Genomic DNA, 26,574 nt, shown 5'->3' on the forward strand with positions numbered 1-26,574 from the left:
CCACAGAACACCCAATGGGATCTGACTGGCTATTTTTCCCAGCCTGAGATGTAGAAGACAAAGTTAATTCACACGTACCATGGATGCCTCAGGGTAGTAGGGCTTAATTCTCTTGTGGAAGCACTGCTGAAAAGATTCCAAGATAAGGCAGGTAAAAAAATGACCTTTCCCCCACTATACTGGGTAGTGCTGACAAAGTGTGACTCACAGGTGGGAAGACAATTCCACCCAGCCAGCCTGTCTTCCATCTCCATCTTGGTGCCTAGGTACCAGCTGGGCCTCCCCTAATGTTCTAGCCTCTCCCTGCCAGTGTTCCTCCTCCCACCCCTGAAGAGAAGCCTGCAAAGGCCATTTGCTGTTTTTCAGCTCATTCACTGGCCAGCATGCTGCAGAACAGATGCTCTTTTTTTTTTTTTAAATCACAACAGCAAACACTCCATGTATAAACGAACACATTTAGGAATAAAAGTGGGTTGGAGGCGAGAGCACAGCTGAGTATCTGACAATATGTTCTAAGATTCAGGCCTGAGAAAAAGTGAGGCTGACTTTAAAGGAATCCTGTTTCAATCAAGAGTTTCAATGTAAAAAAAAAAGGATGATTTTAAGTCAGGGACTATTCATTCTGCCTCTTCTCCTCACTGACGGATCATTTTTAGAGCACAAGGGTCAAAAAGGCTGCTAAAAGTCCTTGGCACGTGTAAAATTTAAAAGCTTATTTATAAGAATGGACTCAATTCACTCGGAGTTACTTCATATTATTCTTACTATGCTTGAGATATGTATGTATTTTTTTACATAAAAGAAACAACATGCTAGACAGCTAGAGCAGTGTCAACGGGTAGTCCTGGGGCACCTACATGAGAACCACCTGGATGATCATTAAAAGTGCAGATTCCTCCTCAATTTCCATTAAGGGAAAGGTTTTGCTTTATTTTTCTTTGCAGGTAGCCAAAGCTGTACTCAGATATTGCTAATAAGGAAGAAAAACTGGTCTCCTGTTAACCTGAGGACACTAGGACCAGAGGTAAGGAAGAGGGATCACCTTCCCCATCAACACAACATCTTTTTAGAAGTGCTGCCTCTCCTTCTGTAATTGGGAAGCACCTATTACTACTCCTTAAAGCCCAAAGGGTTAGTAGGATGATGGATATAGGAGACGTTGGGGTTTAAAAAAAACAAAGTGCAGATTCCTGGACTTCATCCCCAGCCAACCAAGTCAGAAGCAATGGGCATGAGAACTGAGGATCTGCATTTCAACCAGGTCTATTTTCGTACGCAATAAAGTTTGGGAACCACTATTCTACACAATAAGTTATTAAATTAGGAAAATCCCAAGTTGAGAGACTGGAGTTAGGACAAGGAACAGGACAAGGAGGAACAGTCAGTGGGTTTCAAACACAGGTACCACTGGTAAAACTGCAAATCTGCAGGTGAAAAAACATGGCCTTTTACTTATAAATACAGCCAACCAAAGTCCAAATTGAGGGCAGATGTGGATAGGAAGAGAATGAGCTAAGTCTGAGGTGGCTATCAACTCAGTCTTCAAACAAGTCAGGGAGATAAACAGCCCTGTTTTGGTGTACAGTTGGTTTTCAGTATATTAATAGATTTTTCATTAAAGCCTACTTCAAGAAAAATCGCTTCTGGAATTTTACAACTCAAAAGTGACTTACCTGTAAAGAGTTTAAAAATTATTTTAAATACATAGCCTTGTTAAACCAAAATTGCAGATAAAAACGGAACAGTGAATGAATCAACACATTCCATATGGTGTGAGGCAGTGTGAAGTTCATAGACACTGGGTTAAGTGTTGATTAGGCAATGTGTTTACTGCTTTTGGTAATGTACTGTTTTTTGCAAGTTACTTTCCTCAGTAAGATACATTTTAACAATATTTCTTAAACTCTTGATTAGAAGAAAAATATTCCAAACGTAGCTATCAATGCAAACTAGCGTTTATTTCAAATAGTTTTCCAATCTTTTAAATCATTTCATCAAACTTTCCCTGTGGTGACTACCAGAAGATTGGTGGTCTAGCCATCTTGGGTTCTTATGCAAGCTCTTTGCTTTCCAGCTTCCCTTGGGAAGTTACTTAACCTCTGAGCCACAATTTATTTTTTATAAATACAATGCAGAGAAGGAGACTGAGAGCTGAACATTGTTTGTTAGGGATGAGTAGGCAGCAAACACACGATGTTGTTATACCTAGCTCATAATTTTCATGCACAAAAATCAACTGGTCTTTTTACACTATTGTAGGAAGGGCAGGCATTTTTAGTGAATTAAGGATTAAAATCTTGTTTCACAAAACAGAAATAATCAGGACTAATGTATAAAAAGATGAGAGTTAGCTGTTAATTGTGATGGCTCAAAAATAATTTTGAAATACAAAATAACCTTTTCTTCATTAATTTAGATCAAGCTTGTCCAACTCACAGCCTGCATGTGGCCCAGGACAGCTTTGAATGCGGCCCAACACAAATTTGTAAACTTTCTTAGAACATTATGAGATGTGTGAATTTTTTTCTTTTCGTCATCAGCTATTTGCTAGTGTTAGTGCATTTTATGTGTGGCACTAGACAATTCTTCTTCCAACGTGGCCCGGGGAAGCCAAAAGATTGGACACCCCTGATTTAGATGAAAAGTCTGATTCCAAGGATTAACATTAATAAAAAGCAAAAAGAACTCTAAAGATCATAATCATGGCCCTCTACTGCACCAGTTGTTATTCAACATGACTCTGGAAAGAATCTTATCCTAGAGGCAAAATGTCTGCTGCAGATGCAGACCGTTTTAAATTTAACTGTAATCTATTTCAAAGGCTGACACTTTCAAAATGATCTGATTAACTGGGATTGTCGGACATAATATAAAATGTATCCAAGAGAGTTACAGCTCTCCTTTATGACTATGCATTCCTAAAGGACAATTATCTTTTCAAGATGTGGATTTCATTTTTTTATTATTCTGACTCTGCTTTAAACTTTTATTTTACGTTCAGGGGCACATGTGCAGGTTTGTTATTTGGGTCAACTTGAATCACAGGGGCTTGTTGTACAGAATATTTCATCACCCAGGTACTAAGCCCAGTACCCGATAGTTATTTTTTCTGCTCCTCTCCCTCCTCCCGCCCACCACCCTCAGGCAGGCCCCAGTGTCTGTTGTTCCCCTCTTTGTGTCCATATGTGTTTGTCATAGAAATGTTAAACGGTTTATAGAAAAACATTTGTGCATAAAAAACATTGAGTATTAGCATATTTTAAGGAGAAAACTACCTTTCCCTAGCTACCATTGTTGGTAATAAAATCATTCATTGACTGAAGTCTAAGCACCTGGTAAGTGCCAAGCACAAGGTGGGAGAACTACAAAAATCAAGGAGCTATTGGCCTTGCCCTTGAAGAGTTCCTAATTCTAGATGGCAAGAAGAGGTCTACAAACAAATCACTGTAAGAACAAAATCTTAAATGTGTACAAGGTGCCTTGAAAAGCACACTAGAAGGCAAAGTTAACTGACTTGAAAGACTTGGGTGAAATTCAACTGAAGATATTTTAGCTAAGACTTAAAAACTGAGTAAAAGAGAAGGAGCATGAGGGGTCCACGACGGGAGGGGAGTGGAAAGAGCAGAGTGCACTCCAGGCAGAGAGGATACCGTGCAAAAATGTGGACAAGAGGTGCAAATGAACCCATGGCCGGGGCCTGGGAGGGGAAAGGAGGTCTGAATAAAGGGGAAAGAGTGCCTAGACGTGAATTTGGACTGGAAGATTTCAATCAGTCAAATCATAAATGGTGTGCTTAGTATGTCTGGATTTTTTCCCTCAAGGCCAAAATGGAGTCTTTTGTGTTTGTTAAAAATGTCCAGTAGAGGCCAGGCGTGGTGGCTCAAGCCTGTAATCCCAACACTTTGGGAGGCCGAGGCAGGTGGATCACCTGAGGTCAGGAGTTCGAGATCGGCCTGGCCAACATGGTGAAACCTCGTCTCTACTAAAATACAAAAATTAGCCGGCCGTGGTGGTGCGCACCTGTATTCCCAGCTACTCGGGAGGGTGAGGCAGGACAGTCACATGAATCCAGGAGGTGGAGGTTGCAGTGACCCAAGATCATGCCACTGCACTCCAGCATGGGTGACAGGGTAGAAAACTCCTTCTAAAAAACAAAAAAACAAAATGTCCAGTAGAGACACATGTCGGCTTGACTCTAAGTACAGATCCTGGCCGCAAGTGGAGTTGGGGGCGCAGGCCTGGAGGCAAGGTGACCCGTTGGATAGCTGTTGCAGTATCTTCCAGGTGAGAAATTGTGGGACTTAAAACAGCAGCAGCCAGAATGCTGAGCAGGGATGGATCCAAGTGGCATTTAGGACACAGACTGACATGCACGTGGAGGATGGGGGAACAGGAGTATGATTTCAGTTGTTAGCTTGGGTGGTAAGTGAATCATATCGACCCTGCCAAAGCTGACGAACAGGGGTGAATGAGGAGACGCTGCATGGCGCTCAGGAAGGAAGGGGCTGGACCATCAGGAAGGTCTGATTATCCTGGACTGGCTCACCTGGGGGCAGCCCCTCACTGGGAAGCATCTGCAGCTTGGGAAGGAGAGAACTAGAAAAATAAATCTGTGTCATTGTTGTATAGGTAGGAGCGGAAACCATGGGAATGGATGAGAAAACAGCTGGCAATGAAACCCTTGCTATATACTATGACACTATTTAAGGGTTAAGTGAACGTATGGGACAGCCACTTGATAGACTTTCCCCCAGCCCATTAAAGGTGATCATAATGAAGACTATGAGGCAATGTGGAAAAGTGCTTGACCTATCCAGTGAAAAAGATCACAGCAGACATTTGACCAGGTGCCATGGCTCACATCTGTAATCCCAGCACTTTGGGAGGCCGAGACGGGCGGATCACTTGAGTCAAGTGTTAGAGAACAGCCTGACCAATATGGTGAATCCCTGTCTCTACTAAAAATACAAAAATTAGCCCAGCATGGTGGTATGCACCTATAATCCCAGCTATTCGGGAGGCTGAGGCAGGACAACTGCTTGAACCCGGAAGGCAGAGGTCGCAGTGAGCCGAGATAGTGCCAGTGCACTCCAGCCTGGCAACAGAGCAAGACCCTGTCTTAAAAAAAAAAAAAAAAAAAAAAAAAAAAAAGATTGGAGCAGACATTTAACATACACAAATCTCAAAAGTATTATGAAACAAGCCAGAGACAAAAAACAGCATACTATATCTTTCCATTTAAATGAGAATCTAGTTCAGACAAAACCTTTGATAATAAAGGTTAAATCAGTGTTTGCTTCTAGGGGGAGGGGTGTTCCACTGTGAAATGGCATAAGGGAATTTACTGGATTGACAGAAATAGTCTATGCTTGATAAGGATGTAGGTTTTAGGAGTATATGTCTGTCAAACTGATGGAATAATTAGCATTCCACTGTATGAAAATTACACCTTAATTTAAAAAATCATAGTATGAAGCTGTATATATTCATACAAACTAAGAAAAGGGAATATGCAAATAAAGTTATGTCAGGGCAGTGGAGCTGCCGGCTGTTTTCTTTTCACTTAAAAATCTTAATTTTCATACACTGTTCTAAAAAAATAAAAAACTTTAAAACTTAAAATACCCAAAAATATTTATCAAGTACCCAAGAAAACAGAAAGCATATTATATTATTTTTCCATAGGAAACAGAAAAGAATCCCTACAATTATGGACTTTATACCTGAAGGTAACAAGAAAACACGAGACAGTAAAGACATCAACGTAGAGTATCAAAAAATCACTGGACCAAAGGGACACTTTTAAGAGTTTCTGCAGAAGCAAAGAACCAGTGCTTCCATGAAGGGAGTGTGGCTCAGACAGTGGAAACACGCAGGCTGCTTTGGACACTGCCACAGTGAGACTGAGGGGACAACGGGAAAGTCAGTGGATGCTGGGACAGCTGGAGGCTGTTAGATTCAGAAGGTGGAAAGCACAGACTCTACCTGGGTTTCAGTGCTCCTGAGTTTATGAACTGTCCTTTTTCTTTGCAGTTCTTAGTAGTTTGGGTACCTTGTCTCAACTTTCATTGAGAAGGTGAAGAAAAATTACCCAATGGGAGAGTGACACCAACTCCCATCGCCCCACCCCCATTATTTTGGAGGGAAGAAGTGGGTGCTTTGATGACGGCGATAGTGGCAGCTCTCTTTTCTTGAGTTGCTGTGATGGGCCAGGCACTACGCCACTGCTTTATATGCATTACTATTTTATTCAAGCTCCACAATAATGCAGCAAAATACATACTGATTTCATATCACCAGCGAAAAAACCATACTCAAAGAAGTTGGGTAACATCCAACTAGGAGTGGATGGACAAAAACCTAGGCTTTGACTCCACACACCACACTCTACTGGATCAGAAGAATACTCTCATGAGGTCTCATTTCCACTTGAGTCTGAAGAGCCTGTCATTTGGGATTTCTAGGAATATTTAGTCTAATGATTATTCCTTTCTGTAGCATAGATGATGCCCCCACAAAACAGCCAGTGTGGTTAATTACTACACAGCTGTCAAGCTGCATACATCCTAATACCTATTATTTAATAGCAGTTAACACTTGGTGCTAGATGCTTTACAATGCATTACCTCATGTAATCCTCACACCCACCCTTGGGGCAGACAATTAGCACCGCCATTTTTACCGAGGATGAAATTGGGACAGAAGAGATACAAAGTGACTTGTCCTAAGTCACTCAGTTACCACAAATGTGGCCCCGGACAGTGTGACAACATCAGCCTAACCACTTTACTGCGTCAAAATTTAAAACTGGGTTCCCAACTTTGCTATGTCAAAGTCAAAGTTAGTTTCATGCTGAAACTAACAATCCCACTGGCAGCCTTGAGAGTGTTCTTCCTGGACCGCTTCATCACAAGTGTTTACAGGTTTCGCTTCCCTCCACTTACAGAACCAAAACCCTTCTCCAAACGGAGAACGGTTACCATCAGATGCATGCCTGCTGCAACAGCAGCAATGACACATTCCCTAAGAAGCCAGCATTGGGTGACTGAGGATCTGGATAGGCCACCCACTGTACCAACACTCTGGAGGCAGGAGAAGCAGCGCACCAGGGCAGCTTCCTTATCAAGGATAGGAAGGTGACAGTGGGCACAGACTGTTACGGCTATTTCCTGTCAGGCTACCTGACTCACTGGAGGTGCTGAATCCCTGGGCCCCAACTACGGTTGCTTAATTGTGCTGTCCACTAAAATGTAAAAAGAGCATCCTTCATTCAAGCAGAGCGAATGGGCACAGTGTTCCATTCTCACTGCTGCCTTGTCTTCGGAGAGAGGCTGAAATGTGAACCTCTAGGTAGGCTCACCTCCACTTCCACTGGGTTATAATGAACTCTGAAACACACACAAAAAGGCCTCTTTCCTGATCTTCTAACTCTCTGTTAATTATGTTATTTAAGGCATGGACAAAAGCAAATTGGGTTGGTCATTTAGGTAATCATAAGGGCTGCTGTGAAGTAACATGGCAGAAAGCCTGCAAAGTCTGAGAGCTGGGCTGTCTCTCAGCTGGGATTTCCTCGAACTGTTTCACCAGAACTCTCAAGTCTTTGGGATTCTGAAGTTTCCATCTGTCTGAAAATTACTTTTCCATAAAGAGGCCTTCATTTCCACAGCCTAAAATAAAGTCAGGACTGATGTCTTGGCTACGTATTAAGAATCTGGACGGTTAGTCAGGGATTTGGCCTCACCTCCCATTGGAAGGGGAAAAGGGAAGATGAATGCAGAAAAGTCTTTTACAGAGTCTTGCTCTGTTGGCCAGACTGGAGGGCAGCAGCACAATGACAGCTCACTGCAGTCTCGAACTCCTGGGCTCAAGCAATCTTCCCACCTCACACTCCAGAGTAGCTGGGACAACAGGCACACACCACCATGCTTGGCTGATTTTTAAATTATTTTTTGTAGAGTCAGGGTCTTGCTATATTGCTCAAGCTGGTCTCAAACTACTGGCCTCAAGTGATCCTCCCACCTCAGCCTCCCAAAGCACTGGGATTACAGGTGTGAGCTACCACACCCAGCCCAGACAAAGTCTTGACCCCACATTCACTGCCCTTTGATTTTTGCTCTGGTGAAGGTGGGAGAATTAAGAGTGTTCAAATCCAGCAAATCAGGTTGGCAGTGTGGTCTTGTCCAAAAGAAAAAAGGGCAGTTTCTCCTAGAGTTGGGTGAACACAATTTGCTTCTCTGGATGTTACCTTGCATTATTCATACAACATACCTGGGCATATTTTGGTGGAGACTGTAACATACACAGAAAACTGCAAAGGGCAAGGAAATCAGCCCTAGAATGGTCAGCTCCAGATCTGGCTGAAGCTGAAGCAGGAAGTTGATTCTCTAGGCTGAGGAGCCCAGGGCAGAGAGAAGAACCCCAAAGCAGTCAGATCACTCCAAGATACGAGTTGACGTAGAAAAGGCAGTGTCGGCTGGGCGCAGTGGCTCACACCTGTAATCCCAGTACTTTGGGAGGCCAAGGTCAAGAGATCGAGACCCTCCTGGCCAACATGGCGAAACCCCATCACTACTAAAAATACAAAAATTAGCTGGGTGTGGTGGTGTGCGCCTGTTGTCCCAGCTACTCGGAAGGCTGAGGCAGGAGAATTGCTTGAACCCGGGAGGCGGAGGTTGCAGTGAGTCGAGATCGCACCACTCCAGTCTGGTGACAGAGCAAGACTCCGTCTCAAAAAAAAAAAAGAAAAAGAAACAGAAAAGAGAAAAGCAAAACAAAGCAAAGGCAGTGTCGTGTCTGTTCCATGAACCGTAAGGGCTTCCAGGAGAGACTGGAACTAAAATAACAGCGTAGCCTGGAAACTGGAGGGCTGGGTGGTGGGTGTTGAGACCTGGAAACTGCAGGGCTGGGTGGTGGGTGTTGAGACGTGTAAACTGCAGGGCTGGGTGGTAGGTGTTGAGACGTGGGGCTCCCTGTGGAGCGGGGAGGTGGTGCACCATCAGCCCCCCTCCAAATAATAAGATTAGCACAGAACGTGCCTTTTTCAGCCAGGTTGCCTTCATGGACAGCATCCTTTCAACTTCATACTCACTACTCACAAACCCACCCTTGGAAGTACAACGGATTTACTGTTTATCAAGAGGGGAAATTTTCACTATTCTCATATGAAAAGTGCTTCAGAAAAAAAAATGACAACATTATTTAACAGGAATTCACACAATTACAAAAATAACTCTGTCCCTCTCTTCAGCGAGAAATGTTTTGCTCATCAGAAGTTCTGCTAGGCTTAGTCAGATCAGTGCCAGGAATTCTGTGAACTGAAGGTCAAGCTGCCAAGATTCAAAAGAAATGTCGATAGTAAGTGTTTGCCCAGATACCAGACAGGGAGGGCCAACAGCTCCCAGCATGCAACTCCAGCCACAATGCAGACAAGACAACCACATTTTCCAGTGTTCCCCTTGTCCCATAAAATTTAACAACAACAACGAAAAGCTCTTACCTAGCTCTCCCCGGAGGTTAACAAGTTCTTGAGATAGGGTTTTGTGTTGTTTCAGTGCTTCCTCCCGCTGCGGAAAACACACATCAAGTTACTCATGCTTTCAAGAGGGTCCCTTTCAGTAAGGTACACATTTGTTATCACTAAGAAAATGAGACCCAGTATTAGGAAGCCAAGATATGAATCATTTAGGCTAACAATTTGTGTTGTTAAAAGAAACACAGTTGTCCCTTAGTTGTTAAGGAAATTCGTAATTCAAAAATCTGTATTTTTGCAGGTCCCAGTGAAACTTTGGTTTGACGCAGTGAATGCCCCATTTAGAAATATTTACTTTGAGCCAGTGCTTCACTGCTGATCCATAGAACCTTTCGGTTAATGCATACTGTACTTAAGATGTAATGCGTTCTCCTCCTCCAAGGGCAATAAACATCTAATCAGTTTAAGATAAATATTTAATGTTCTAAACATAAGCACATATATGCACTTTGTCCTATATTTGCAAATAAAAAAGTTTCGTTACAATGCCAATCCTTCTAAAAGAAAGACAAAAAGTTTGTTAGAAAGCTGTAGCAGAAAGATAATCCTTTAAAGACAAAATTAAATTAATTTTTTTCAGCTACATACCATTTTCTAAGGATTATGATATTTTGGATCAGTGATAATTCTAAATCGATGTTAGAGAAACAAACCAAAGAAAACCGGATGGCTGTTTTTAGTATCAGAGAAGCAAGTATCAACCTTGAGCTGAAGAATAATGTTCAAGTTACCAGCAACTCACGGCAATCACACATACACACATACTTACACAAATACAGTAATTACATACAGTTCCTTAAAAGGTAGATTCCCTAGCACCAGGGAGTAACTAAAAAAAAAATGAAGAATTTCAAAGCTCGCTGAAAAATGCCCTCGCGAGGATCACCCAAGACGGAGCTCCCACCGCATCCTGATCACAGCGTTGCAGAGATCATGAGACCCGGCCTTTGCAGGCAAGAGTTGCTTGTCATTCAAAGCATTTTCCCTGAATTCCAGACAGCCTCTGCAGTAGTCCTGACATTCTTCCAGAAAAGCACTATAAACAAATACTAATTACCCTTGTTGCTGCACATGGAGAATAGAGGCACAGTTTGCTGCTGGGGCAGCCCATTTTCCAGCTTCTGTCTCCAAGTCCCCCCACCCCTCGCACTGTGCAAGAAGCATACAGGTGGCCGCGCCACCCACCAGTCGGGTCTGTCTACATTCAAAGCTCTAGCAGGAGGCGCGCCATTGGCCCTCGGGCGTCTTACTTCATGTCCTGCAGGTTACCGTGTGCCTCGGATTCCTCACTCACAGAAGCTGATACTGCAGCTTCTGCCTTTGGCACAGGCAGCCTGTGATTACTTAAAGCCACAGCCTTTCATTTATGAAAAACGAGAGGCAGGCATTAGACTGATCGATTGCCATTTAGTTAAATATCAGCTGCAACGGAGGAAAGAAAAAACTGACCCCCTCTGCATGGATAATGGAGTTATTTTTAGACTTGTGAGCCTTTTTCCTCCCCTCTCTAATTGTGGTCATTATTTGATCACACTTACTAATAGAAAAGGGAAACTTGTTCTTCAAAACCCATATACTAAATGAGGTTATGAACTAGATGAAGAGCAAGGAAAGGGGCATGCTGTCGTTTACAATTTTAAATGACATTATGCAATGAGCGGTGTTTCAAAATAAGTCTGAAGTGCTGATCTGAGAGTTGGAGATCCCATATATTTTTAACTTTTACTTTGTTCTCACCTCTCAGTAAGAGCTACGGAAGTCAAGTCTAAACGCCAGCACTGAAACGTGGTCAGCAGGGACTGGGATTTAAGACCCACTTTTCACTGAGTACCTTTCTGGCTTCAATGGTATTCTAAATGCTTGGTTTTTAAAAATATGGCATTAAGTTGTTCTGAAATCACCAGTGAGTCAGAGTTTCTTAAAATAATAAGTAATTGGTTTTCTAATGTAGAAATTAAAGCCTGAGGAAAATCAGCCCGCATAATAATGGAAGAAAAACATAAAAATATGTATCATAAATACTTCTCGTAATATCAAATTTAAGCCTGAATTTTGTTTAGTAATCTACTTCAAGTAAACACCAGGAAGCTTTACCACTCAAGTAACAGGAAAAAGAAGACAGCTTTACTAAATCCCCACAAACAATCCTGAAACTCATTTGGTGAACTTGCTTAAAATTCACTTTTCAGTAGTAACCAAGTTACTAACAGAAGGAAGAGATGGCAAGAAAATTCAATCATTTTTCAAATTTATGGAAACTAATGGGAAGATGAAAAAAATTAAAAATTACAGTTAGTATAACTGCAAAGAATAATTGTGTGAAATCATTATGTTCTACTGCAAAAATACACCAGGTGATATTTTTGCTTATTAAGGGAGGTTTTGGGAAAGGAGTTTCACCAGGCATGTCGACATTTCCCCAAACTTCAACTCCACTGCACTCCACGTTCCTGTCCGTAATGCCTCAGAAACTACTGACATCTTCCAACCTCTGTCAGGCACAGTAACAGTAACAGGAAAACCTTGAGGTCATCTTTCACTCTTTGTCTAAATGGGTTGTGCAAAAGTCAGTCGGTTCTTCCCTTGTAATGTGTCTTGAAGCCATTGCACTTTTTCTATTAGTGCTGCCCCCACTCTAGTCCTGATCCTAGCCCATTCCTGGACTATGGGAAGCATCCCTTTACCTTTCAGAGGGCTGTTTAGATTATTAGTCCATATTCGTTGTACATATAAACTCCCTTGCTCACAACGAGCCTCGTCGAGTGCATTCGAAACAAATAAAAAAACTACTTCACCATAGTTCCGTGGACTTGAAGCATCCAGCCTCCCCTTTAGCCTCCCAGCCTCTCTCCTGTGCAAGTCACACGGACCATGCGTATCTCACCTCCACATTCTTGTCAACACCACCCTCTCTGGAATGTGGGGCTTTCTTTACTGACTAATTACCTCAACCTTCTGGGAATGCTAAATGTCACAGACACCATTCCCCTCCTCCAAATGCATACATCATTTACCCTTCTAAATTGGTTGGTAACTTATTACTTCAAACTAATTAACTAAGCATTTTTCATAGCAAATGCTGTGAAAATATAAAAGAAATTTAAGACATGGTCCCTGCCTTCAAGAAGCGTGGGGCCTACCTAGAACTAGAACATCCAGGCTCAATTCTTTTGGTCATCTATCAAGGCAGATGACCTCATGGGATGGGAAGCAGTAATGAAAAAAACCAAGGGCTTTAAATACCATCCATAGATGAAATGCTGACCCCAGTGCCCATACTGTAAAAGACACATACTAAGGGTTAGTTTCTGCCTGACTCTCCCTGGTAGCTTGGCCTTTACATGTACTTACTCTTTACTTGTAGATGATAAAATGCATTATGTCCTTTAGATACTGATTTACTGTTTCTTTTTACTCAGCTGCTCCTAGATCAGTGTTTCTGTCTTAGATGATAAACTCTTAACCGTCTAGATAACAGGTTGATTCAATTCTCTTTGTATTGTAACATGCAGAATTTCACACAATATGAAAAAAAGAGAAAGGTGGAAATCTGGATATAAAGATGCCTTTATGCTCATGCATTAAATATATGAAATGCTCCAAGAAAAAAAAAAAATGGATTCACCATGATTGAATTAGGAGTCCCTGGGACACAGGCACTTAGTCTCTGGCTGTGGTCCCATCGGTGTGCCTGCATTTTTGCTAGCCACTGAGTAGCATCAACAGCATCGAGCATCTTGCAGAGAACAGCCACATCAGATGGCTCAGACGTGTGCTGCATCTGACCTCCTCCCCATCACCCACACAGTGAATTTGCTCAATGCATCTATGTTTTTTTGTTCCAAGACAACTTTACTGCTAGTGCCATTCAAAATTCATCTTTGTTCAGGTGCTACTTTAGGTTAAATTCCACTTGCAAAAAAAAAAAAAAGATGTGGAGGCATTTTGAAGAATTAAGAGGTTTGGGGAGGGTGACCTCAGCCCTGTTCCAGTTCACCTAGAAAGCCACCCAATAGACCCTTTTAGGAAGAAGCTTAATTACTACCATCAATACTGTTGTTCACTTTGGCTGTCTGTGCAGAATACCGTCTAACTAAGCAAGGATAAACCAAGAATTAGAAAAAAACTAAACTAACTTTAGTGTGTCTTCTGCGAAACAGAGTGTGACATTAGTTCTCAGATTCATGAGACATCAGAATGTCTGATATGTAATGAAATATGTCTGCCACTACAGTGGGAAACTTATAGTTACTAAGTAGACTTGCAACAAAAGCATGGTAGTTGCAAGAGTCTCTTAACCATTTTCACCCATAATCTAAGGCTCTAAAGCCATTTAGAAAAGGTTAGCAATAACAGAAAATATATATATACACACACACACAATACCTATATATTATACATATATAAAAATACATAGACATACAATGTATAGGTATATCATGTATATAAAATACATACATAATGTATATGTATACAATGTGTATCTGTATCTATTTTATATACATATGCATGTGCGTGCGCGTGCGTGTGTGTGTGTGTATAAACACAGTATATATACTTCTGTAATGGGAATGGGAACTAAAAGGTTAAGGGAGTTTTTAAAATTGTTTAACTTTACCCATGATTTTTTTTTCTCCAACTATTTTTATTATTTCATTTATTTATTTATTTATTTATTTATTTATTTATTTATTTATTGAGACAGGGTCTCACTGTCACCCAGGCTGGAGTGCGGTGGCACGATCTTGGCTCACTGCAACCTCCACCTATTGGGTTCAAGCGATTCGTATGCCTCAGTCTCTTGAGTAGCTGGGACTACAGGCACATGCCACCACGCCTGGCTAATTTTTGTATTTTTTGGTAGAGACAGGGTTTCGCCATGTTGGCCAGACTGGTCTCAAACTCTGGACCTCAAGTGATCCACCCGCCTCAGCCTCCCAAAGTGCTGGGATTACAGGTGTGAGCCACCATGCCTAGCCTCCAACTGTTTTATAATAGTACTCAGTATACATTACACAATCAGTAAATATTTACTGATTATAAAATAAAGAGAGCAAAGAACATTTACATAAGACTTTACGCTCATCCTACATCTGGAATTCCATTCTCTCCGTTCATATGTTCACTCACATATATACTGTGTTGTCTATTAAAGCTGCTGGGGTGGTTTCATAAGAAAGAACTAGATGCAGATCCTGCCCTCAGTAAATTTCCTGTCTTAAAAAGCAAAAACAAGCATTAAACCGGTATCTCTAATATAACACATAGAAAGAAAGAGAAGCATATATGCTCCTGGAATCCAGAGGGGGACAGAACGTAGATCTAGAAGGCCAGGAAATCACTCCTGAGTGGGTTCTGGACTGGGAATGGTGGATCATGCCTGTAATCCCAGCACTTTGGGAGGCTGAGGCAGGTGGATCACTTGAGTTGAGGACTTTAAGACCAGCCTGGCCAACATGGTGAAACCTCATCTCTACCAAAAATACAAAAATTATCTGGGTATGGTGGTACGCATCCGTAATCCCAGCTACTCAGGAGGCTGAGTCAGGAGAACTGGTTGAACCCGGGTGGCGGAGGTTGCAGTGAGCTGAGATTGCGCCACTGCACTCCAGCCTGGGTGACAGAGCAAGCCACTGTCTTCCAAAAAAAAAAAAAAAAAAAAAAAAAAAAAAACCAGGTTCTGGAGCTGTATTCAGTGCAGTCACAATTCCTTGGCTGTCAGAACCTAAATTTAGGTATAAGGTGAAATTCACACACAGTACAATTGTCTGGGAAATTCACTAGGAGCTTGCCATGTTTGTGGACAATGCATCTCTCTGTAGATCCAATCCGGTGAATTTTTTTTCCTCTAGTGTTGGATCAACTCTCTATAACTGAGCACCTGATAAAGGCCTCGGCTTGTGTTTAGAGGCCAGGTTGTATGAGGGAAAAGTATCTTTAAACACTAAGATCGCAGAGAGTATAGCATGCTCACGCCACAAGAGGAGTTCAGGGACTGAGCAGACACGTGAAGGAAGGGTGGACTCCTGACCTTCATCTCAAATTGACTCCCGGGCCTTCGTTCACTGGGGGGAATACAAGGTGGACTTGTGTTCTTCATTTAATTTGCTTTTTTTTTTAAGTTGGAATCTCGCTCTGTTGCCCAGGATGGAGTGCAGTGGTACGATCTTGGCTCACTGCAACCTCCACCGCTCAAAGTAAAGTGATTCTTCTACCTTAGCCTCCCGAGTAGCTGGGACTACAGGCACATGCCACCACACATGGCTAATTTTTGTAGTTTTAGTGGAGATGGGGTTTTACCATATTGGTCAGGCTGGTCTCGAACTTCTGACCTCAGGCGATCCACCCGCCTTGGCCTCCCCAAGTGCTGGGATTACAGGTGTGAGCCACAGCGGCCGGCCTGCATTTTTCTTCCTTTAGTTGTTTGTGTACTGAATCTATGTAAATTAAACGCAAGCGGTGATGTGATGCTGCTGTAAAACCGATCTGAACATGTAGGTATTGTGGGCAAGGACAGCAACCCAGTAATGATATGTGAACAACGGATGACGTACAGGAAGTTTACAGGACATTTTTAGTTGACAGCGTCCTAGACCTAGGTTTACGTCCTGGTTCTCCTCTTGCTAGCTGTCTGATAGCAGGCAAATTACCTAACTCTATGCCTCAATTTTCATGTTTGTAAATTCCAACTCGTGTCTTTGGTGAGGATTTAAATAAGGTAAGTAAGAATATCTGGCACTTAGTAAATATTAGGCTGGTGCAAAAGTAACTGTAGCTTTTGGCATGATGGCAAACCCGCAATTAGTTTTGCTCAAACCTAGTATTCAATAAATCCCTCTTGCTTCTCCTCCATCTCTTTAGGTACAGCTACAGCATCTGGGCATGAGAATAACATTAAAAGGGGCAGTTGTTGCCAAATGATAAAGAGCCTTATAGCACCACTTGAAAACCAGACTCCCCAAAACAAAATAACGTGAGTTACGTAATTATAAATTTCCTAGTTGCCACGTTGAAAAAAGGTGAAAAAGATGAAGCTAATTTTAATAATGTATTTTATTTAACTCAAATACATATATAAAATAATATTTCAATATATTCAATATAAAAATTGTTAAGGAGATATTTTACATCCTTTGTTTTCATTCTAAGTTTTTGGAATCCAAGTGTATTGTACACTTACCACACATCTCAATTCAACGGATTTACATTTCAAATGCTCAGTCTCATATGGCTAGTGGCTACCACACTACTGGACACATCAGCTGTAGATAAGGGAGAACCACTGGAAGATTTAATCAGCAGTGTGGGATGCTTTGGTAAGAGGACGCTGTCAGCAGTGCTTGGGATGGATTACAGGGGAGAAACAGTACAAGCCTAATGATTGGTTAAAAAGGTGCTATCACAGGTTGGGCGCGGTGGCTCACGCCTGTAATCGCAGCACTTTGGGAGGCCGAGGTGAGCGGATCACCTGAGGTCAGCAGTTCCAGACCAGCCTGGCCCAAATGGTGAAACCCTGTCTCTACTAGAAAATTACAAAAACTAGCTGGGCATGGTGGCGGGTGCCTGTAATCCCAGCTATTCGGGAGGCTGAGGAAGGAGAATCACTTGAACCCAGGAGGTGGAGGTTGCAGTGAGCCCAGATCACGCCATTGCATTCCAGTCTGGGTGACAGAGCAAGACTCCATACCAAAAAATAAAAATAAAAATAAAAAGTTGCTATCATGATCTAGTGGAAGCTATCCAGGGTCTGAGCAAGGATGGCTTGAGTGGGGATAGCAAAGACATAGGAAGGGGAAAAGCACTGTGAAATGAGAGTTCACAGGACTTGACTGACGTCATGAGGAGGATGAAAGGAGAGAAAACAGTTGAGGATGGGGGCTATTAGGCTAGATATAATAAAATAAAATAATTGGTTTATTTCTAAACATAAAAACTAATTGTTCCCCACATTTGATAGTATACGGTTTCTAGTTAGCCTACTTGGTTATATAAACACACTCTTGATTCCTTTCTTACAAATGAAAGAGAAACAAAAATACCATATACTATTACCGTTACTAAAACCCTAAGTAGTCTCCGTCTTCCCCTCAAAACAAAAACAAAAACAAAAACATCTCAAGAAAGCTGTAAAATACTCATCAAGTATTCATTGAGTCTGGGTGCAGTGGTGTGTGCCTGTAATCCCAGGACTTTGGGAGGCCGAGGCAGACAGATCACAGGGTCAGGAGATCGAGACCATCCTGCCTAACACAGTGAATACAAAAAACTAAAAATACAAAAAACTAGCCGGGCGTGGTGGTGCGTGCCTGTAGTCCCAGCTACTCGGGAGGCTGAGGCAGGAGAATGGCATGAACCCGGGAGGTAGAGCTTGTAGTGAGCTGAGATGGCGCCACTGCACTCCAGCCTGGGCGACAGAGCGAGACTCCGCCTCAAAAAAAAAAAAAAAAAAAAAAAAAAAAAAAAAAAAAAAAAAAAGAATTCACTGAAACTGCCTACTAGTCTGGTAGTTTCTCCAAGGCACAGACGAAGTCTCATCCACTTCTCTCTCTCCCCACTCCCTAAAAAGGCAGCCATATTACAGGGGCCTCTGTATGAAACCAGGACAGGTTTGCTGATCTGAACAAACCTATACAACAACCAAACTGAACAGTTTTCTTTTTGCTTTTAATTTTTATTTTTTCCCTATGTTGCTTAGGCTGGTCTTGAACTCCTGGCCACAAGCGATCCTCCCTTCTCGTCTTCCCAAAATGCTGGGATTCCAGGCATGAGCCACAGTACTGAGCCAGTCTTTTTTTTCCCCCTTTGCATTATCATGTATAGCCATCTTTAAAACGGTGATTAAAAAAATGTCTAAAGAGCTCAAGTTGTATTCTTATCAGTTGCCCCCTGAGATAATTACACCTTTTATTGCTACGTCAGTAACATGTTGATATAAACTTGGTTTTCTCAATGAATTTCAGTTCTTGAAATAACATCCCTGAAGAATATTAGGGAAAAGTAACAACACGGCAAATCTGCTTTGCTTTTGTTGCACCATAGATTGTTTTAGGAATAAATGGAACTTTCAGAAAGAATCCCCAGATATGATTCAGGGAGTTAACTCAAAAGTGCTCTTTAATCCATAAATATAACTAACCTCATTTTTCAAAGCATTAAACTAAGTGTGATATGAAAAGCTACACACAGACAAACACACAAATTGAGTGAAAAAAATGCTAATGCTAGTTTAGGTCTAGACGCATACACCGGCGTAAGAGGCAATTATGTTTTTTGCTGTTGCCATTCTAACCAACAGACTCTAGGGGAAAAAAAGGAAGTGAGAAAATGTTTCCATCCCAAATTGCTAGAGACCGACTCAAGTATCTGGTGAACTGACAAAAATGTAATGGGATGAATGACACCAGATCTTTCCCATCATTTACCTAGATATTCCCAAGGCGAGCGTGTGAGCAAGTCCTCCCCGTGCTCCCCCGACCTCAAGTAGAAAGGCTCTTTCTAGGATGCACCTCCTTACCTCAGACAGCAGGTGCTGAATCACAACTGTCAATGCCTCAAACTTGGTATTACCACAGGCAAGAAGCTGCTTGAGCTGCAGGATAAATCCACTTTGGTTTTCACATTTTGTTTTATATTGCGTCAATTCAAGTGTTTTCTCAGGGGGCAGCGCATCGGGAGCCGTCTGTGTCTGGATACATAAGCTTCGAGGATTCTTTTGCCTGCTCTTTTCAACTGCAAAACGAATTAACATAGGTACAAAGATAGGTGAGGTTAATTTTTAAAATCACCACCACAAGGATTCAAAAACAACCAGATAAGCCCCAGAAATGCATTTAAGTTATGTTGCTGTAAGGAATGCTTATGGATGAGAACTGGAATGAATCGGAGATCTAGATGGTTGGAATTCATGAACAGGGACCGTGGCTTCAGTTATGACTTTAAAAGATTTATGCGGAACAGAGAATTAGGAACATGACACAAATGGATTTGGCAACCCAGAAACACAAAAACTGGGTGCAAAATGTTGTTCTCCTCGTTTCTCATTTTCCAGTTAAATTGGTAGAGAAACCTTGACTGAAGAGAAGCCTGACTTTTCTGATCTCATATGCTGAAAGGAACACACAAATCACTGGACTTTAAATTAAATGCCTTTCTCTCCTCCCATACATTTTCTACAAATCTCTCATCTTTTCCCTGATGATGGCCTAGCCATTACACAGATTTATACTGCAGATGAGTCATTTCCTAATCTCTAATAAATCATAACATACATCAAAAATATACTCAGATTTTGCCTCTTTAAGTTCACTGTTAGGAGTACTATATACTGTTGACTATACTATTCCATTTTCTGTCGAACACAAGCTTTGTTGGTCTTTTTTCCCAAGTAGTAATAATGGCTTACACAGTTTTTTTTAAAGCACATGCTAACACTCCAAATCCACCCAAAATGCCACACTAAGTGATTATTCCCTTCCTGTGCAATGGTGCCCTGGGTATTACTCTGTTTTAAATAAAAAACTGTTCAGTCTTGGAACCATTCCAAATGTGTCATTTTGAATATCAAACAGAAATGGAAAAACAGGACATCAATTGCTTAGCTTCTTGAAATAAACAAGCCAAGTAATCCAAACAAACGTGAATCTGGAAAAAAGACACAAGAAACTAAAAAAAAAAAAAAAGTTTCCTTATTCTAACAGTCTTTCATTACAGCATCCACATTCTGTGGTAGCAAATCTGAAACAACTTTTAAAGAAATTTAGTAATTACTGTCTCTAATTTTTCAGGAAAAGGCAAGCTACTACAGTGATTGCTTAAAGAAACATCAGTACTCACGTTCTAAAAACAAATGGCTAAATATATTGAATAAACTCTAAGTTAAAAACAGGGAAAAAAAGGCTCTTATTTTCTATGGCTGCATTACATGGTTAAATAAGTCATATTTGTATTAATACTTGATAATTCTCACTTCTAAAATCACTAAAATATCCATTGTCCCACTGTGTCTCTGTAATACTTGATGAGAGGAAGCATTTATCCATTACTCTTTATTATTAGCAATTATTAGTAGTAGCTTATGAATAATTGTCACTTCCATAGATGTAGAAAATAGCCAAGTTAATATCATAATATTACAGCCCTGAAGGAAGAACAAATCATTAGTTACATACTAATGAAAAATAATCTAAATATTTGACCATGAGATTAGTATTCTTTCATGTCATTTCCTAAATGTTTTTAGAAATTGTCACGTAACACATAATAATTCCACAGTGTTTCACTCATCACATGTGCTCTCACTTTCCCTTTCTTTTCATCCTCCCAAGAACCCCAGATAGGGAAGAGAAGGCTCACAGGTGTGAATGTCTTCCCTGGGTGTAGACAACTTCTGTGGGAATCCAGATTCAAAGTCAGAACTCAGGCCTCTGATGCTAAGCCTCTTCTGTTCCCACACATTTTGGAAAGCGGATTAGGTGGTGATGTAATATATGACATACATAAAAATAAATATTTATGCAACAAATGTAATAATATCTTGCTATAATACATATAAGCCCATTATCTGATAACTCATTTTAACAAACCTACATATAAACATCTATGTGTTATATAACTTTATAAACAAAAATGTTCAAATTCTTTGACTATCTAGAATTTACTGCAACAAATATAGACACAGTTCATTCTCCTGATATCATTTGTATATGTCCTACCAAAACTTACTTAAAAATTCATTTATGGATAACTGCTTTATCATTTCCTGAGTCCTGAGTAACATTTGCCTCTCTTTCTAGAATTTCTATGCTAATCAATGTTATTTGTAACACAATTTCAGAGCTTTAAAACTGTTGGTTTATAATTATTTATAAAATCTGAGAGTTGAGTCTTTTATATTAATATTTTGGAGAAAATATTCTTCAAGATTCTTGCTTTTTGCTTATAAATCCGTAACAAAAATATCACAGAATACATGTAATTGTACTAACAATGTTTACTTCTGAAGGGAAGGTAATAGCAATCAGACAGCTAAAAAGTATCCTGAAGCATTTTTTATACTTTTTAACCATGGGGTAAATATATTACCTATTCAAAAGTTAAATATAAGAAGTAAATAAAATTACTTTTAACAGACAGTTAAAGTGAAATTCGAGGACATACATTTTTTATATAATACTTAGCTATGAAGGAAATAGTCTATGCAGAATTTTTCCTTGGGGAAACTACACAGGAATCTAAACATTACGCAGGGTTTGTAAGTGATTACTCAGAACAGCTTTATGATTAAGGAGGAAAGAACACATTGATGTATTCGTCTAAGAGTACGCGTCTTCAAATTTTAAAATGAGAGCAAATGAGCCAACAGACTGCCCTCTCCGTGGAGCTGGAAACTCGTGCTGTGCACTCACAATCTTCCGCTCCATATACTGTGCTCCCTAAGGATGAAGTGTGACCGCATGGCAGCCGATGACCCAGTTTCCACATGCTTCCCACTCTCAGCACTCCTGGCTCAGCTGAAGATCAGAGATGATGCAAAAATCTGCAATGACGCTCAAAACCCCAAGGCTCATCAACAGGTACTTCACAGTACTGAAAAGCCAGGGGTTTCCCTTAAATCCTGCAGGATTCATTACTTACGTGAAATTAGCATAATATCAGCCAAACTTTGCTCTCACCCTTGTTTATTAGCATGTTACTGTTTTGATAACAAAGCTTTTATACAAAAGTATAAATTACTTTGTTTACTGTACCTATTAACAGAACATGTTCTGATTTTAAAGGGCCAATTTAATCAGAAACCTTAAAATTAAATGTCAACTTCTATAACGATTCAGATTTATCTCAACAAGATAATTACCACCATCAGCTGTGATCCAGCCTTACTGGGACTCATTCTAATGAAATGGCAGCCTCCATCAGGAAAACAAAGGCCAGAACCAAAGACATTTGCTCATTTGGAAAGCAGCTGGATGACCCTGTTGGCTATCTTTGTTCTTTCTATTCAGAAACCTCAATTTAATAAAATTTAAAACTAGTGCAATGAAGTCATGTATCATCTTCTTAAAGAAAGTAGTTGGTTAAAGAGGAAGATGCCCATTTCTCAGGCTCAAATCACTTAGGCAAATAGACCTCTAAATCCCAAGACCAAAAACAATTTTGAGAGAAAAACCTACCCATTAAGACATGGACTAACCGTAACCACATACTAGCAGCTGAGGACACATTCATTCTAGGCTGAACAAGCCACACACTTCCTCAATCTGCTGGCTTTTCCAATTATAAAAATCAAGTTAGAGACCAGACCTACTGACGGAGTTTGCCTTGGGTTCTGTGAAACACAAACTAAACACAGAATTTGGAAACGAACGTTGTCCACTTTTGTGTATACTCATTGACCTACTCACTCACTCATGAAATATATTTATTAAAATCTACCATGAGGGCACTGCTGTGGTGGGTGTGCACCTGCCCTGGTGCTTTGCGGGGACAGGCGAAGTATCACGTAAGAGGGTGGTATTGCTCAGAGAGGCACAAAGACACCAAAGATCTCTGCTGACTCATGTTTCTCCAGTGCTCAGCTCTTCAACTCCAAATTTCAACCTATCTGTATAAAGGTGACAGTCACTGACTGGATGGTAAGTACTTTCTACAACATATTGCATTAAAAACCGACGTTTGTGGGTTGACAAAACATAGGTTATGAACTCAGAAGCTAGTGAGGGGTCTCTCTCTGCTAGCGGCATGGACAGACAGAAAATTCCCTTTTTTCTGCCTTAATCTAATTGTACACATCTAAAAGCCCTCATAGGGACACCGACACAGAAGTTCTTTCAGTCAGTTTCCCCAGCATCTGGTGGCAGGTGCTTATCCTGCCTATGCAATCTTACATACAGTTTTTTAAAGTTACCATTCATGTCAATTATTAGTTTATGTTTGTATAAAGTTTTCTAGTGTTCATTAGCTGTTTATGCTAAAAGAGTTAACAGTAATAATTTAAGAGACATATTTTTCTATTTACATATAATATTTTTCTATTTCTAGGTAGACATGGCATTTACTGAAAATGGAAAATTTTAAGCTCAGCAAAGCACAGTGTTTAGACATTTAGAATTACCCAAGCCAGGCTGGGTGCGGTGGCTCACACCTGTAATCCCAACATTTTGGGAGGCCAAGGCGGGCAGATCACAAAGTCAGGTGATTGAGACCATTCTGGTTAACACAGTGAAACCCCATCTCGACTAAAAATACAAAAAGTTAGCTGGGTGTGGTGGCACCTGCCTGTAGTCCCAGCTACTCAGGAGGCTGAGGCAGGAGAATCACTTGAATCCGGGAAGTGGAAGTTCCAGTGAGCCAAGATCACGCCACTGCACTCCAGCCTGGGTGACAGAGCAAGACTCCGTTCTCAAAAACAAACAAACAAACAAACAAACAAAAAAACCCAAGCCAAGCCCAATTATTTGTAGAGGGTGGGAGGAGGATTTAGGATGCCTCACCATTTAAACTTTTCATTACTATATTGGTAGAATTCGTTGCAATAGCTCATATTATATCAAAAAGGGTTCTACTTCTCTTCTTCACATTAAAAGCAGATTAGAGAATAGAAAGCATATTCATATAAAAAATTCCTGTTTGGGTTAATTATGCTTATAAAATTTTTCCTGAAGCAACAGTCCAAACTTGCCCTAAACTATTTTCCATATAGCTGGCAGGAAAAAACCAAATTTCTCATACTCTTATGTACCTAAAATGGACTCCTAACTCAAAGAAGAGTTAATATAAATTCACCACATTCAGAAGTACTTTTAAGAAGGCATTGCCTCTCTCCTATAGCAACCAAAAAAGCATGGCACTGGTCTAAAAATAGACACATAGATCAGTGGAAGAGAACAGAGAACCCAGAAATAAAGCCACATGCTTACAGCTAATTGATCTTTGACAAAGTCAGCAAAAATACATACAATGGGGAAAGGACACCCTATTCAATAAATGGTGCTGGGAAAATTAGAACAGAGAAACTGGAGACCTATCTCTTATCATATGCAAAAATTAAGACAGATTTAAGACTTAAATGTAAGACCTGAAAAAATAAAAATTCCTGGGTGGGGGGAGGGAACTAGAAAAAACTCTTCACAACATTGGCCGAGGCAAAGAATTCATGACTAAGATCTCAAAAGCAAATGCAGCAAAAACAAAAATAGACAAATGGACTTAAACTAAAAAGGTTCTCCACAGTAAAAGAAACAGTCAACAGAGGAAACAGACAACCTATAGAATGGGAGAAAATATTTGCAAACTATGCATTTGACAAAGATCTAATATTCAGAATTTACAAGGAATGCTAGCAACTAACAAGAAAAAATACAACCCCAATAAAAAATGGGCAAAGGACATGAACAGATGTTTCTCAAAAGAAGACACAGAAGCAGCCAACATATGGAAAAAGTAGAACATACGAAAAAATGCTCAACATCACTAAGCGTCAGAGAAATGCAAATGAAAGCCACGATGAGATACCATTTCCTATCAGCCAGAACGGCTATTACCAAAAAGTCAAAAAACCACAGATGTTGGCAAAGATGTGGAGAGAAGGCAATGCTTATACACTGTTGGTGGGAATGTGAATTAGCACAATCTCTATGGAAAACAGTATGGAGATTCCTCAAAGAACTAAAAATAGAACTACCATTCACCCAGCAATCCCACTGCTGGGTATCTTCCCAAAGGAAAAGAAAAACACAGACTATCTTATAACAGAAATGAAAATTAAAATAGCCAATTAAAACATTAAACATTAGAAATATTTATAATACAAACAATAAATAAAAACAGAACATCATTCTCAAAATACTAAACTGTCGACAAGCAATTTGGAAGAAACGTGCCTAGGACTCAGGTCACCAGGGAGAAAAATGGCAAATCTCTCACCCAAAAAGAAAGCTCTATTAGTCTTAATTTTCCACAGAGCCACATAATTGCTGATGTTTATAAAAAGGACCCTCGTGTACTAAGATGACCCAAAGTATTGCCTAAGATAAATACAGAAATATGATATTCAAAATTAGATACCTTTAAAATCACACCTGTTGTGTTTCTAAGAAAATAATATGCATATACTATTAATAAAATATTATTCTTAGCTCTGAAAGAGGCTTTAAAGCTCATAAAAAGCATCATAATATATATTAATTTATAGAGTACTTATCTATTAATTAACCAGAATAAATCGTTCTAACGAAACAAGTATTTACTTATATACAGCTTGCCATATTCCTCCAGTGTCTCTTGAGGAAAAACACTGCTATCCTTCCCATTCTGAATGCAACTCCAAACCGTAATTTCTTACTTACTTTCCATTTTTGTGTAAAAGTAGATACTACATTAAAACATAATTTAGTGTAGTAAAACTCTACTTATCTGAAACTTGTCAAATTAGGACATACTGTCCCTTTCAACATCTCACTTTTAAAAACTTATCAAAATCTTACCTATTGTGAGCAAAACTTGCCATTCAACACTTTATTGTCTTCTTCAATTGAAAGCTGTAACTACAAAAGGGCAGATATTCATGTCACGGCAAAGCTACAGCTCTAAAACCGCCACAGCTACCGAAGCTTGGAATCAATCCACGACAAAACGTTTTCAGCATCATGCCATTCATAACACCAGTTCTTAGCAAATGCTTGTCTATGTGGCAAGAGGCCAGCAAAATCTTTCATGACTGCTTTCAAGGAGGCTGAAAGGAAGAATCTGGATTCACAGTAAGATAACTAAGGGGCAGTGAAAGACTACATCTCTCGTTCTTCTTCATCTTGGTCCTTTTGATTTCTTCTACATTCTACAAATCCCTGAATTTTACCTTTTCACACGCAAATTCTAATATATGTGTTTTTTTTAATGGAAGCTTTCTAATATGGCTTCATTGACGTCTACATTTTGTAGTACGAAAAACACAAGAGAAATTGAAGTTTACTTACTGTCACCTTAACAGTACATGAATACATGCCCTCCTAATCCATAACACATCCATAAATGCGCTAATAACATATTAA

The 26,574-nt window shown here is 40.2% G+C and overlaps 1 protein-coding gene across 8 annotated transcripts in view; it reads right to left on the reverse strand.

The window, feature by feature from the left end:
- Positions 1–26,574, reverse strand: part of MTUS1 (microtubule associated scaffold protein 1) — a 111,924-nt gene that overhangs the window by 21,264 nt on the left and 64,086 nt on the right. For 7 of the 8 annotated variants that reach the window (XM_055116306.3, XM_055116304.3, XM_008977317.5 and 4 more), the window contains 2 exons: positions 19,044–19,258; positions 9,497–9,563 (listed from right to left, as the gene is read on the reverse strand). In XM_055116306.3, coding sequence (XP_054972281.1) covers positions 9,497–9,563; positions 19,044–19,258 — 282 coding nt within the window. Of the gene's footprint in view, positions 1–9,496; positions 9,564–10,586; positions 10,656–19,043; positions 19,259–26,574 lie in introns of those variants that run through there. The other variant, XM_024929817.5, reaches the window with a different exon arrangement.

Source organism: Pan paniscus, chromosome 7 (genome assembly GCF_029289425.2).
Source record: "Pan paniscus chromosome 7, NHGRI_mPanPan1-v2.0_pri, whole genome shotgun sequence".
NCBI classification, from domain to species: Eukaryota; Metazoa; Chordata; class Mammalia; order Primates; family Hominidae; genus Pan; species Pan paniscus.